General features: G+C 38.3%; 1 protein-coding gene across 22 annotated transcripts in view; it reads left to right on the top strand.

The window, feature by feature from the left end:
• The window catches only part of ABI2 (abl interactor 2), a 183,063-nt gene extending 170,687 nt beyond the window's left edge, over positions 1–12,376 (top strand). For 10 of the 22 annotated variants that reach the window (XM_036253519.1, XM_036253517.1, XM_036253518.1 and 7 more), the window contains 2 exons: positions 1,827–2,000; positions 11,562–12,376. In XM_036253519.1, coding sequence (XP_036109412.1) covers positions 1,827–2,000; positions 11,562–11,737 — 350 coding nt within the window. In that variant the 3' untranslated portion in view covers positions 11,738–12,376. The remainder of the gene's footprint in view (positions 1–1,826; positions 2,001–11,561) is intronic. The other 12 variants (XM_036253532.1, XM_036253530.1, XM_036253531.1 and 9 more) reach the window with 6 other exon arrangements.
• Positions 12,377–16,190: the final 3,814 nt, after the last annotated feature.

Genomic DNA, 16,190 nt, shown 5'->3' with positions numbered 1-16,190 from the left:
GCTTTCTTACCTTTGCATGTTTTTTCTTTACATCTGACATGAAATATCCATCCCCATTCCATCCCACCCCCTAGCCATTAACTCTTACTTATCTTCCAGGTTTCAGAAACCCATGTAAGAGGTTTGGTCTATTGCTGTATTTTCCATAATGACTTAAGATACTTACTACATTAATTACAAACAACAGTTTGTCCACAGTTTGTCCAAGACTTATGCCCACTGTTCTTTTCCTAGTGCTGAGCATAGGACCTACCCATAGTAGGCTTTCAGTGGATGTCTGTTGAGTGAATGATAAGCAAATATTACTTTAAAGTTAGTGTATTTGTCTCATCCCAAAGTATTGTAAACTTTTAAGATAATAAACATTGGAGTTCCAATTTCTGCTCTTTCACTTACTTCTGGGGGCTACTGAATCTTGGGAAAGCCATTTTCCACATCCATAAATTGAAGGTTAAAAATACCGCCTCCCAAGGTAAAGATTAAATGAAATGTATTGTAAAATGCTGGCTGAATAATTGGAATATTTTAAATAAAAAATGGCAGCTTTTGTTAATCGTATAGAACTGGCTCTCAAGTGGTTATTAGAAAAGGTAAAACAAGCAATGGCAACATCTTTGAGTAATTTTGTAATATAATTTCTCAAGGTGATTGTTTTGAAAGACAGAGTTCCTTTGGATGTGCTTTTGTGGAATTGTTTAAAGATAATCTCTTTGCCTTACAAATGCAAATAGGATATATTATTGATTCTTATCCCAACTATATGTAATTTGTCATAAAGTATATGCTAAAATCACATAGCTGTATGTTTTGTTTACTAAAAAACCCATTAGGACTAAAAGACATTTTGAAGTTCATAGTGTAGACACGTTGGTAAGTGCAGAGTGGCACAGCAGATAAGAAGATTACTGGAATAGGGCAGAGTATGAAGTCAATATGGAAAATCCCCACCAGGCATCAGCAGTCTTCTAAAATGCATATGATTCAATCAGTAGGTTTAGACAAAAAACAGTTTGCTCAGAAAATTTCATGGAAACAATACTGGTATCTCATAAATAAGAAATTGGACAACTGGTAGATGCAGCTGTCTTTATTCAGATTATTTTGTTGAGCTGTGCTCAAGTATGTTCCAAGCGTTTTAAAAGCTTTGAGTTCCTTAATTTGGAGATAATACTTAGACATTGCTCTTTTTTTTTTTTGCTTTGCCAAAGCAAGGCCACCAAAAATTTGGTTGCCTCCTACACGAAAAAAATGGGAGAGAGAGAACATAGACATTGCTCTTTGTTGATAACTGAGGTGTGGAAACAGATCTCAATAAAGAGACATTTAAAGTATTTTAAATCACTCTTGGATATTTACCTTGAAGAAATTCTGCATCATAAATTAATCTGAATTAGTTGATATTCTGTATATAAAGAAACCAAACCAAAACAAACACAAACATCTTCATGGATGAAGTTACCCAAAATGGTTTGTGATTTCTGCCCTTCTAATTTGGTGTAAGATGCTATTTTTAAAAAATTCATTGAGAGAAAGTAGCAGACTATTAAAATAATGAGTATTCACTGGAGTCACTCTAAGTTTTTATAAACTGAATATGGTTATAAATATCCAAATTATTAATATTTATGATAACTGCTCGCACTAACCCATGGGGAGGAGAAATTGGAAACATTATAGTTGTTGGAGGAATTCTCTTGCCTACTTAGTTTTTGAAAGATTATTTTCAAGCCTAGGTTTATAGTCTATGAACATAGAAGCTTGGCTTAGATAAGAAGTCTAGAACTTTGCATTAGGTGTAGTTTGTTATCAGCTTGGTACATTCTTAGTTTCAGATACACCACCCCCACCCCCACCTGTGGAAGAACCAGTCTTTGATGAATCCCCCCCTCCACCTCCTCCCCCAGAAGATTATGAAGAGGAGGAGGCAGCTGTGGTTGAATATAGTGATCCTTATGCTGAAGAGGACCCCCCATGGGCTCCAAGATCTTATTTGGAAAAGGGTAAGTCTCAGAGGGATGTCTGGAGAGGTGGAAAGAGATCTGCATATAAAAATGAAATTTACTGGTACTGAAGAGAATTTTGTTTTGATTTTTGCTTGTATTACATGTATATTGTTATTTAGTTTATAAATTTTATGGTTTTGAAAGTCATGCTAGTAAAATTCTGTGGCTATTTGATTTTTCCTTTTTCTTTTTCTTAATCCTCACCCGAGGATATTTTCCATTGATTTTTCAGACAGAGTGGGAGGGAGGGAAGGGGAAAGGGGAGAGAGAGAAAGAGAGAAACATCTATGTGAGAGAAACACATCAACTGGTTGCCTCCCTGATGACCCCGAACAGGACTGGGGACCAAACCTCCACCGAGATGCATGCCCTTGACTGGAATGGAACCCCCAACTCATTGGTCCGCAGGCTGATGCTCTAACCACTGAGCAATACCAGCCAGGGCTTGATTTTTTTATTGATGGTTATGTATTGTTCTTATTGAACATGCTCTTTATGGATGGTTTTTGTAAGATAAACATTAAAAAAAGAGGGTTTTACCCTGGCTGGTTTGGCTCAGCGGTTGAAGCATTGGCCTACAGACCAGAGTCCCGGGTTCGATTCCTGCTAGGACATGTATTAAAAACGTCAACCTTGTCGAACCAGAAAGCAAGGTGCATTTTTAGAAATTTAGTTCAGCATCACTGAGATTTTATGTTGGCCCCTTGGGGCAATGTTTTCAAGGGGACAGGCATAGTACGTTCACCTGCCACTCCAGTGAACAACACAGGGTCACTTAACTCGAATGTAGGTCGTCATGCCCCCACACCAAATTGTTAAAAAATAAAAAAAGAGGATTTTTCTGGCATGCCTCAGGAAGAGGATTTTTCCAAATTATTATTTATTCTTGCCCCCATGGTTTATAAAGCATTCTTTTGTGGCATCTTATCTCATATATTTCAGTTTAACTATATCCATAGAAACTTCATTCCAAAGAATAATGGTTTCTTAGTTCCTTTACAAAGTAGGCATTTATTTTATTGAAAAGTTTCTCTGAATATATTAGCTAATCATGACATGGTACTTTTGGGACACAAGCTTCCAAATCTTACCAGTATTAATCAGCTCAGAAAAAAAGTGTGCTTTTAAAATTTTTTTTTTAATATGTTTTTATTGACTTTTTAGAAAGAGAGGAATGAAAGAGAGATAGAAACATCTATGTGAGAAACATCGATTGGGTACCTCCTGCACACCCCCTACTGGGGATGGAGGCCAAAACCTGGGCATGTACCCTGACTGGGAATGGAATCGGGACCTCTCAGTCCATAGGATGACACTCAGTCCACTGAGCCACACCAGCCGGGCAGAAGTTTACTGTCTTACAGGAAGTTTTCCGTTAAGGAAATTAAAGCTACTCACTGGGTCTCAAAACTGACCCCGCATTTAGAATCACCTGGGGAATATATATTAAGAAATGGTAGACTTCTACTTCTGGCCAAAACAGAGCAATAGTAATCAGATTTATCCTGTCTCCTAAAACAGTTAGGAATCCAGAAAAAATAATAATAATAATAATAATGATGGTTTTGAGACATTGGACAACAGGCAGTGGTGGAGAGAAGGAACTCAAGGTGAGCCTTTGATTGTCCTGGTTTGCTACCTAGAGGTAGTTTCCAGGCCATAGTGCAAGGAGGTGGAATCTAAACAGAGCCTGGGCATTTCATTGCATAGAGAAGATAGAGATCAGAACTTTTGGAGGCTGCACAGAAGAGGTAGCTACACTAAGAGGACAGAGCTCTGGAGATCTCCAGAAGGGGGTCCCCTTGAGTCTTTGACAGTACTGATTTATACATGTGTGTGAAGAAACTACCTGATATGGAGAAAGAAAACCAGAAAGGAGTAAGCATAATAATTATTGAAAATGACACAGGCCTGGAAATAGTTTATGTTCCCAAACCAGTTAGAGTAGAAAGACTTATAATACACAAGATATTGAGAAGAGGCCTCAAAAGCATGTCCCCTTAGTGGTGGGGCCAAATTAGCTCTAGACTAAAGTTTGCTCTGGACTGCCCTAACAAATGTTTAGGAGCAAACCTTTGAAAACATCCAGCTGATTCCAAGTAGCTTAACTGAGCCCTACGACAAAATTCAACACTATTCAACAAAATCCAGTGCATTAAAAAGTCAGAATCGCAGTGTCCAACAGTCACTAAAAAATTACAAGGCATGTAAAAAAGCAGGAAAATATAACTCATAACTAAAAGAAAAGTCAGTCAATGAAAACAGACCCAGAAATGACCAAGATGATGGAATTACCAGACGAGGGTGTTATGTAGCTATTATAAATGCCACATATGTTCAAGAAGGTAAAGGAAAACATGAACAAAAGAGAGAACTGGAAAAAAAAATTTTTTTTTAATTTTTTAAAAAAATTTTTTATCCTCACCCGAGGATATTTTTCCATTTTTTGTACAGATAGAGTAGGAGGGAGAGAGAGGAAGGGAGAGAGAGAGAGAAACATCCACGTGAAGGGACACATCGAGTGGCTGCCACCCGCAAGACCAACCAGGGCCGGGGACAAACTGCAACCGAAGTACGTGCCCTTAGCGGGAACCGAACCCGGGTCTCTCCGGACTGCAGGCTGACGCTCTAACCGCGGAGCCAAACTGGCCAGGGCAAAAAAAAAAAATTTTTTTTTAAAGGAAAAACCCACATAGAATTTCTGGAGATGAAAAATACAGTATCTGGCCCTGGCCGGTTTGGCTCAGCGGTTGGAGCGTCGGCCTGCGGTACAGAGAGACCCAGGTTCGGTTCCCGCTAAGGGCACGTACCTCGGTTGCAGTTTGTCCCCGGCCCTGGTTGGTCGTGTGGGTGGCAGCCACTCGATGTGTCCCTTCACATTGATGTTTCTCTCTCTCTCTCTTCCTCTCCCTCCCTCCCGCTCTATCTGAACAAAAAATGGAAAAATGTCCTCGGGTGAGGATGAAAAGAAAAATACAGTATCTGAAGTGACACGTCAGAAGAAAAGATCAGCAACCTTGACGCAACAGAAACTACGCAAAATGATGCACGGAGAAAAAAACAAAACAAAAACTACAGATATGCGAAATAATATCAAATAGTTTTTATTTACAGAAGATAGGATCTCGTAGAAAATTCTAAGCAATCTACAAAAAGCTGATAGAACTAAAAAGTGAACTTAGTAAGATTGCAGGCTACAAGATACAAGATAAATTGTAGTTTTTAATATGCTTGCAACAAACAATTGGAGATTGAAAATTATGAAACAACTTTTGTAATAAAATATGAAATACTTAGGGATAAATGGAATGAAATATGTGAAAAACTTGCATGATGAAAACTAAAACATTAAGAGAAATTAATAAAGGCCTTAAATAGAGAACTGTAATATGCTCTTTGATTATTATTGAGACTGGTTTTCCCCAAATTGATCTATAAATAGAATGCAATCCCAGTAAAAATTCCAGAATTCAGTCTTATAGAAATTGACAAGAGGATTTTAAAAGTTATATGGAAATGCAAAAGACCTAGTATAAGTCAAAACAATTTTGAAAAGAAGTCTAATGTTGGAGGACTTAAACTACCTGATTTCAGAGTTCTAGTGGAAAGCTACAGTATTCAAGACAGTGTGGTGCTGGTGTAAGTATAGGAATATAAATCAATGGATTAGAATATAGAATCCAGAAATAAGATCCACACAAATTGTTTGACAAAGATGCCAAGGTAATCTGGTGAGGAAAGATAGTGTTTTAAACAAATAGTGTTGCAACAACTGGATATATCTATGTACAAAACATGAACTTCCACCCTTACCTCACAATACACATAAATTAATTTGAAATGTATTTTGGATCTGAATGTAAAACCTAAACTATACAACTCCTTGGGGAAAATGTAGGAGAAAAAGCTTTATATTCTGGCATTGGGAAAGAAAGCTTGTAGAGACCAGACAAGAAACATGAAGCTTAAAAGAAAAAAACTGATAAACTGAATTTCATTAATCTTTTCTTCAAAGATCCTGTTAAGAAAATGACAAGACAAGCCATACAGACTGGGGAAAATATTTGCAAAATAATTCACTAAGGTGACAAACAACCTGTAGGAAAAAAATATATTAACACACTTTACCACACAGATACGTGAATTGGTAACACCAAGTGTTAGAGAAAGTGTGGTGAAACTGGAGCTCTTATGCATAGTTGGTAATGTTTCAATCACTTTGGGAAACAGCTGGAGTTTCTTAGGAAGTCAGAGTATCCTACCAGCTGATCTGGCAGTTCCTTCCTGTGTTGTTTACTTAAGAGGAGTGAGGCCCAGCTGGTGTGGCTTAGTGGTTGAGCATCAAACCATGGACCAAGAGGTCCTGGTTCAATTCCCTGTCAGGGCACATGCCCGAGTTTCGGTCTCGATCCCCATGGGGGGCGGGGTACAGGAGACAGCCAATCGATGTGTCTCCCTCGTTGATGTTTTTTTCTCTCCCTCTCTCTTCCTCTCTAAAAATTAATTTAAAAAAATATTAAAGAAGAAGAAAAGAGTGGATATGTGTGTTCACACACAGACTTAAGTGTTTATAGTTGCTTTATTCATAATAACCAAAACCTGGAAACAACACAAATGTTTTTCAGTTAGTGAATAAACTAATTGTGGGATATCCATCTATTCGGTGAAATACTGTTCAGCAGTGAAAAAGAACAAAATACTATTATAAGCAACAGTATGGATGGGTTTGAAGTGTTACACTAATGAAAGAAAGACACTTACTTTATGACTCCATCTAAATGAAATCTAGAAGATCAGTGGTTTTCAGAGACCAGTACTGGTGGATGCAGGAATTTACAAAAGGACATAAGGAAATTTTGAGGTGATGGGAATGTTGTATGTGATCATTGTGGTGGTCGCTATACATATGTCATATATACAGGTGCATACATTTGTCAAAACACATTGAACTATACAATTAAATGCTTGTGTTTTGTGTCTAAATGAATACCTCACTAAAGCTGTTTTTTAAGGGGTAAGAAATGAGCCCAAGGTACTACTTAGGCATTGACATGTTTTACAAACTCTTTGTTTTAGGCAAAGTGGTAATAGTTTGCAGCTGTGAAAAAATACCTAAGTTACTCCTTAAGAGAACAGCACAATGAAGTTTTGCTTTCTAAAAACTTAACTCTTTAGTGAACATGTTATAAAAATCTGGAGAGATTTATAAGAGGAAAATAATTTTGTTTTGAGTCCAAGTGACTTTAAAGTTTTATGCCAGAATTGTTCCCTAAGATGTTTTTCAAGGTTTGGTTTTTTTCTGTTAAGTTCAGATCTTTTCAAATGTGGAAACCAAATAAGCTCTTCCTTTTTCTGGCAAAACAAAAATATAACCAACTGTTTTCAGCTTATGATTGCTTTTTTGTTTGCATGTGTATTAATGTTAAGGCTGTTGCCTAATGACTCGTTTTACTATCTTAGACCTTAGGACCTGGTTCTTAACCCTGCCTGCATATTAGAGTCCCCTAGGGAGTGTTTAATATGTCTGCACCTCCAGACCTATTAAATCAGAATCTGTGGATGTGGGACTGCGTCAGAATTTTTAGAAGTTACTCAGGTAATTCCGAGGTTGAGAACCACTGCTATAGGAGAAGGTTTATCTTAACCCTTGATTACTGCCCATACTAGCCAAGAGGAAAAAATATATATATAATCTTGATTTTAACTTTTGTAGAAAACATCTAGATATTTTCATGTATTTATTATGTGCCTGGCATAATGTAAGACTTATTACATATGTGGGATAGTTTACCTATCTTGCAAACTAGGAAATGAGGTTTAAATAATATTATAGAATATAACAGAAAGTGTTAGTGTTAGAGAAAAGACAGTAATAGTTGTTAATGATAATAAAGAAGCTAACATTTGTATGGACTGCTCCATACACAAGGTCCTGGGCTATGTGTTGTGTGTGCATCACCTTATTTAGTAGAACAGTGCTGTGAGGCGTTAGCACCATTATAGTTCTCATTATACATTGAGTAAAAAGTAGTTTAGGAAAGTTAAGTATGTTCTGTGAACTAATAACTGGTAGAGCTGGAATTTTAACTAGGTGGTATAACTGCGGAGCTCACATTCTTAACTATTCCTAAGCTGGAGCTTTGGTACACCTGGGATTGATTGAGTCTTGGCTATACAATTTACTAGCATCAGATTCTTCTATCTCTTCCTTCTATCAAGCCATCTGTTCTTGTATTCTTCCAGCTCAATGATGTTACTTCTTGGTAGAAGTATCAAAACATATGGTAATTTGTTGGATAACATTTCTGTCCTCACAAGACTAAGTTTGTCTTCTTCATCTTAGTATCTCTAAAAATCAGCATGGATGCTGCATTAATGATTGACAAAAAAAAATGAATAGTTCCCTTATTTCTGTCTGGGGATTCCAGAAAGCTTCTCAGAGGATATGGCATTTGTGATGTGCTCTGAATAACGAGTTTCTCAGAGAAGAGAGCTAGGAAGAGCCCAGAGAGAGGGAGTCCTCTGAGTGAAGGGGCACGTTGAGCAGTGCCATGTGCAAGGGGACATGGGTGGGCTGTAGGGAGAGAGTGGCTGGGATAATGAGTGTAGGAAGTTGTAATTAGTGATGGGAGGCCTTGAATACCACCTTGAGGAGTTTGAATCTTTTTCTTTTTTTAAAAATCTGATGGTAGGGAGAAAATTGTGGAAGATTTTTAAGCAGGTTAATGGTAAGTTCCTGTGTACGTATATCCTACCTTTTTTTAATCCTCACCTGAGGACATTTTTGCATTTATCTTCAGATAGAGCAGGAGGGGGGGGGGGAGAGAGAAACATCAATGGGAGAGAGACACATTGAGTGGTTGCCACCCACACGACCCCAACAGGGACCGGGGACTAACTACAACCAAGGTGTGTGCCCTTAGTGGGAACTGAACCCAGGACTCTGGTCTGCAGGCTGATGCTCTAACCACTGAGAAAAACTGGCCAGGGCAATCCTACCCTTTTTTTTTTTTTTTAAGTTACCTGATAATAGTGTAGAGTACATTGGGAAGGACAGTAGGAGTTGGGAAGACCAGGTTGAATACCTTTCTAAGGAAGAGATGAGGTCTTAACTAAGGCAGTGATGCTGAAAACCTTGTTCACATTAGTAAGTAGATGCAAATGGAAGTATTTTTTCATGTGGCATTGTCACTCAATTCTTTTTTTTTTTTTCTTCATTGATTTAAGAGAGAGAGAGGAAAGGAGAGAGAGAGAGAGAGAGAGAAGCATCAATGAGCGAGAACATCGATTGGCTGCCTCCTGCATGCTCCCCACTGGGGATCGGGCCCACAACCTGGGCATGTGCCCTGACTGGGAATCGAACCGGCGACCTCTTGGTGCATTGGTCAACACTCAACCACTGAGCCATACAGCCGGGCGTCACTCAATTCTTCTAACTTCTCCAGAGTTACTTTCCAAAAGCCAAGTAATGTTCTGTCTTTAAAAGTGTTTTATATGTCAGCTGATAACTCCATTAAAGTCTTAATTTTTGTTAAAATTAAAAGAATGGAGCCACATAACTTTAACTTGCAAAAGGTTGGGTTATTCAGTGGAGTAATTCTATTTCTATTTCTTACTACCACACCAATAGTTTGAATTGTTTCTTTGGAACCCAGACGTGTTTTGTGTTTTAAGACAGTGCACAGTGTCTTTTACTTACTTTTGTTAATAAGTAAAAGGATGATAAACAGGAAATCAGAACTTTTATGACTGATGCCTGACTGAAGGTATCATGTCAAGTAGGTCAGTTTTTGGAAGCAGTGTTTATAAGATTTTGGACTCTAGGAGTCTCTCCCAAATCATGCCACTCATACTGCTTAGAAAGTCTTCAGGTAACCCCAATGTTAACGTATATTCATTTTAAAGACCGCTGCACTGATGGGCAGTGGTGGTGGTGCTGGAGAAGTGTTGGATTTGAGAACTTTATGAGGCAGAATTAACAGGACTTGGGGATATTGTCCTTTGAATTACTGTTCAATGGATTTGAATTTCAGAAGCATCAAGAATGTTATCAACTAAAAAACATGCTAAAAAATATTAGGTTGACTAGAAATAGTAAATACATATCTTGTTTTCTTTTACATTTATAGTTAAACTTGTATGTCATTTAATTATGTATTTGTGTTTTAGGGGTTTAGTTATATTTTGACAAAAACACACCAACTTCTTCTTAGGCCCCTCTAACGTATTTTCTGACATCCTTAACAGATCACTGAATGGCAAATAGTTAGAGTTTAATAAAGCCATTTAAACCAGGCCAGAAATATAAATGAACTGGGGCAGTTTGCACTATATCAAAAATTCCTGTTGTAGTTTATGTTTCTTATTTATGTGAGGTTTAAAGTTGCACAAGAAACTAACAAAGTCAGTATATGCTTCTCAGAATGATGGATAGATGGAGATTGTGACTGAGTGAAATTCTGAGTGATATAAAAAAGGACAGAGGATCTTTTTATAAAGAAGTTAAATCTTCAAGTGGATTTGAGCAAATAAGCTATCCCAATTTAACTAAACTGCTGAGACAGGTGTAACACTTAGGAACCAGAAGCTGCCCTAGATATCATTGAAAGGCCCCATTACCATATTATTTCAGCAATGCAAATCTCAGGAGAGCTTATAGGTATCTTGGTTTTCATAACACTTTTAGTGTGTTATGGGGATATATTAAATTGGTAACATAATGCAGCATGTGTTTTGAAAGATGGTTGTAGTAGATTCCCATCATTAGCAGATACAACTTGTGGGAATTCAACAATCATCCTACTCAGTGAATAGGCATAGACTCCAGAAAATGAGGAGATGTAAATCTGCTTGCTGTTCTTTAGTCCATCTCATTTTTTCACTTGCATCTTGTAGTGTATCTCACTGCGCCAGTATAATTCTCCTGTTTATTATTATTTTTTTATCCTTACCCAAGGACATCTTTTTTTTTTTTTTTGCATTTATCTTCAGATAGAGCAGGAGGGAGGAAGGGGAGGAGAGAGATGGGGGTAGGGAGGGAGGTGAGAGAGACACATTGAGTGGTTGCTACCCACACGACCTCAACCAGGGCCGGGGACAAACTGCAACCGAGGTACGTGCCCTTAGCAGGAACTGAACCAGGGCCCCTCTGGTCTGCAGGCTGATGCTCTAACTGCTGAGCCAAACTGGCAAGGGCTAATTCTTCTTTTTAAAGAAATGTTTTTACATAATACAGTGCTTCAACACAAGCTCAACTGAATAGTCATCTTTCCCAGTTGGGGGATTGTGCATCTCTCTTCAGTGCGGTATTTTCCCATAGGCTATTAAAGGGTAATTTGACTGTTTTTTGGCCATTTAACTGTTTGGAACCTAACCTCCCCAAGAAGATTGGATCCCATTATACAGGACTGGGTATAGGGGGAAAAAAATTTTTTTTTTTGGTCTGTGTTTAGAAAGTCTCTGTTTGAAGTGCTACAGAAGTTGGGAAAGGATGGGTACTCATTTATTTGGTTCTATCTTTGTAGGAACATTTTTACATCCTATTTTTTTTTCTTCTAGTTGTGGCAATTTATGATTATACAAAAGACAAGGAAGATGAGCTGTCTTTCCAGGAAGGAGCCATTATTTATGTCATCAAGAAGAACGATGATGGTTGGTATGAGGGAGTTATGAATGGAGTCACTGGGCTCTTTCCTGGGAATTATGTTGAGTCTATCATGCATTATTCTGAGTAAAACTCAGCAGGGCCGTTTTCCTCACAGGAATAGTCAGGACTTCCCAGATTATCACAAGGCTCTGTGATTCCCCTCCAGTGAAGTGAATGATGGATACAAATATGATAAAAACTACTTATGTTCTTTTTCGGTTTATCCCCCAGTATTAAAAAAACAAGCCGAGTACGAACACATGGATCTTTCTGTCATCATTTGTACTATGCTGAGCTGTCTGGATTGAAATAAAGTGACCATTTCTGAATATGTTGGACGTATAACAGCATAAGTATATAAAAGAAATCAGGTTAAGACTGATTCAGAACAAAATCTGGGATTCTTTCTCAGGAATACTGTACACCTGTGGGATTTCTCCTGCAGAATCTTTGGCATTGGATGTTCTTCAGTGCCTGTGCTAAAGGGTTAGCCGCGTACCCCACACTTTCTTCCACTTGTATGAGGAGGGAACCAATATTTGAATACCATACTTAACCATTTTTAGTTGTTTCAGGTGGCTCATTTCCTCTCTAACACTGTAAATTCTGCGTTCTCTCAGCACCTGAACTAGTGCTGAACTGACGTGCATCACTTCATGTTCCTCAGTTTGTAGATTATGATGAAATGAGTCTCCAGACATTGAGGGTGGTTGATAATTGCGTTTGATTTTACTGTGCTGCTGCTGCATGAGACTGCATTGCCACCAATGGCCAGTACACCCAGATGTGTGAGGCAGGGTAGGCTGGCTCACTGCTGAGGTACGTGTGCGAAGCTACCTGTGAAAGTTCTTAAGGTTCTGAGATTGGAGAGTAGGAATGTGCCTTCCAACAGGCATCCTAAATTCTTGCCTTAGGTGCTGGTTTGAGGAATAGGATATCGTTAGACCAACTATTTCTTTACTTCTTCCACTATTGAGAAAAACATTATTCTTTTTGGGAAAAGAACTATTTTCAGGTTTCTTGATAGTCACTGGGAATAAAAGGCTTGCTACTGTGATCTTGGAATGATATTAATGGCCAGTGTTAGCTGTTGCTGCGTTGTTTACTCACTTAATTAGAAAAGGGAAATACTCTCATGATTTTGTGGTTGGCCTCCCTTGGTAAGAATTTGAACCTTGTGTCTCAAACTAAGAATAGAGGGATAAGGCCACATATTTATCCAGTTACATAAATTAAAAACTGCTAGAACTTTGAAACAGTCAAGTATTTTTTTATCTGCCCAGTTATAGCTTCAGGTGGAGTTTGTAAGTCAGATGGTTTTAATCATTTCTGTAGTCAGTATAAGTGTTTTAAAAATCCAGTGGGGGTGGGGCGGGGGGGGGGGCTTTGAATACTTGGTGATTAAGTAGCTCATGGTCAGGCCCAAAGCTGTCATGGGTTCTTCCCAGAACTAGTCAAGAAGAGAGCCCTGTCAGGTGACTTCCTTGTGCTGGGTCAAAGGGAATGGGCATTAGCTGTATATACAGTTGACCCTTGAACGACACAGGTCCACATACATGTGGATTTTTTTCAATAAATATACAGTCAGCCCTCTGTATCCCTGGATTTGCATCTGCAGATTCAACCAGATATGATTGAAAACATTATTTTCAATCTGTGGTTGGGAACCCACAGATGCAGATGACCAACTGTGTGCATTGTTTTATACCATTTTGTATAAAGGACTTTGGCATCCAAGGATTTTGGTATCTCTGTGTGTGTGGGTACGGGGTTGTCCTGGAACCAATCTTACACAGATACAGAGGGCAGACTGTATTTAAGTTTGGGGAGACAAAAGTTACATCTGGATTTTCAGTTGCTTGGGTCTCTGTGTCCCTAACCCTTCCTGTATTGTTCAAGGGTCAACTGTATTTCACATGTAAGCCTTGAACATGAGGTAGCATAGATAGAGAATCTTGATTGAAAAATGAACATGTGTAGTAGTGTGTGCAAGGGAATTCAGGTGGTGTAGGCAGAATATTCAACTTGTGAACTTACCTGAGCACAAAACTTCACCACCATTTAACTGAGACCCAGATGTACCATTCCCTTGTCAAGATTTTTGTTGTCAAGTTGCAGGACACCCTCCCTGCCAGGATCACAAGTCAGCTATTTTGCTTTTAGCTCTCTTCAACACTTTGAATTTAGCTGTGCCTCCATGCTTTTGTGAGGTCATCTCAACATCCTTTATTTGGTTTTCCTTTCAAGTAATGGCCCTGAGTGTCCTGAGCCTTCAGCTTTGTGAATGGACCCAACCAAGACTATACTTGGATAGTTTAAACTCCTCTAAAGTGTTGGTGTATAACTAGGAAAACTTTAAAAATTAGATGTTCCAATTGTTTGAATACTTTTTTGCTGAGAAAGCTTAGTGGACTTAAAAGCATATTTTGAAATCCAACAAATAGTACCATAGCTCCCGACAGCAGACAACTACAACAGGAGTCAGGTAGCCTGTTGGATTGGGGAGCGCAGAGGACACCAATTATGAAGACTGCAGCGGGGGTCCGTGGGTCAGCTGACTTTTTCTACATTATTTAGTACTAATGTGAGTGTGATTCTTTTTTGTTTAAAAAAATTGGATTTTCTGCCTACTTTGTTTTTGTACAGTTTTGAATTCTGTATATTGGAAGGATACTATGTAATGATAGGCCAGGCCTACAGTAATTGGAGACTTTGAATGTATGTAATATTTCCATAGATTGCATGCTATTAATAGTCTTTGAGAGTAGTATTTTATTGAGTTTGCCCATTTATCTTTTTATAAATGAGACGAGACAGTGGGCACTAGGAATTCCAAGTGAATGTAGAAATTTCACATGCTACATAATAGTGTGGCAAAGATGATCCATGTCTGAATCTGCTGACCCCAGTAAGCAACCATATTATCAGGACAGAGAATCTAATGGGAGGTAATTTTTTCCTTCTGAAACGTTCCTTTTTGACTTGCTGTCTACTCCCTACTCCCTTAAAAAATAAACACTTAAAAAGGAGTGACCTAAGAGTTTTTGTTTTTTTTGGTTTTTTTTTTCGGTATAACTGTTTGAAAGGCCGTGGTAGTATGAATGAAAATACATTTCTTATCATTGACCTAATGGCCAAGGCAGTAAATCTGAAATAAAAAGTATCAGCATGTCAAAATCTAGACCTGAGTGATTCAGCCTGCTGTTTGAAATACTAATCTTCTCTTCTTCAGTATTTTTCTGTTTTGGCTATTTGCGTTCTATCCCCCTCATGGGCACCGTAGGGTTGGCAAGGGCCTGCTAATTTTGCTGTTTTCCTAGAAGTCAGTAGGTGAGGTGTTTTACCCCTCCCTTTCCCCTTCTACTTCTGTTTATTACCCATCTGGAATGTTTTATTTGTCTTCAGTTATTTCTGTAATGTAGTTGTGTTTCTTGGCATAGTTTATGTCAATTGAGATGATTTACTTGAATTTTGTTTGAGAGGCATCGAAATGATGGTAGTTTGCTTTTATCCTTTTGTTTTTATTTTCTTTTAGCAGGTAACCTTTCTGCATTAGGAACTATTTTTAAGATCTTTTCTGCTTGGTGGAGAGCAAGGCCACCTTTGAAAAGGATTTGATGGAGGAATTGGCAGGTGACTGCCAAATCTTTAAAGGGGATCTGAGTCACTGCTGAACTACTTGGGCCAGGAACTCTTGATTGGTGATGATTTCCCTCACATGATTTTATGGATCATAAAATTTTAGAGCTACATGAGATTTTAGATCAATCTTATTTTACTGATGAGGTTAGAGGTTTTGTTTCAGGTAACAGCTAATTAATAATGGTAAAGTTTCCGACTCGGTGCCACTTGATACTCTTTCTACAAGTGTCTTAATTGAATTTTTTTCCTTTATTGATTTTAGAGAGAGAGGAAGGGAGAGGGAGAGAGCTAGAAACACAGAGAGGAGAACAGCGATTGGCTGCCTCCTGCATGCCCCCCACTGGGGGTCGGGCCCACAACCTGGGCATGTGCCCTGACTGGGAATCGAACTGGCGACCTCTTGGTGCATGGGTCGATGCTCAACCACTGAGCCACATCAGCTGGGTCTCTGAATGTTTCTTTAAAAGAGTTCTACTTGATGTCTTCAGGAAGGTACTTGAAAATATACGCTGTTTCAGTAAATACCACAAGTATTTAAACTTGTTTGAAGGAGTGTACTAAGTGCAACCCTAATTAGTGAAAAATCTTCATATTTAGCCCTTCTAAAACTATACTCAGAACAAATGACCTTTTCCATGAGGTATATGTGGTAAAAAAAAAAAAAAAAGACATTTCAATACTGGCAGGAGTATAGCAAACAGCCTTATTTGAGAGAGCCTTATAAAACACTTCTTTGTTAAAAAGGCATTGCGCTCATTACCTTAAGTTTACTTTATGCTGATCTTTGTTCCTATTTCTTACTGAGAATTGCATAGTTCTTAAAAAAAAAAACCAAACCAAAAACCTGACAAATGATACTTGCTAAATATCTTGACACTTTTTGTAAAAAAACCAAAACA

Source organism: Molossus molossus, unplaced genomic scaffold (assembly GCF_014108415.1).
Source record: "Molossus molossus isolate mMolMol1 unplaced genomic scaffold, mMolMol1.p scaffold_m16_p_11, whole genome shotgun sequence".
Lineage (NCBI taxonomy): Eukaryota > Metazoa > Chordata > Mammalia > Chiroptera > Molossidae > Molossus > Molossus molossus.
The sequence above is the reverse complement of the archived record's forward strand: the minus strand, read 5'-3'. Positions and strand labels throughout refer to the sequence as shown.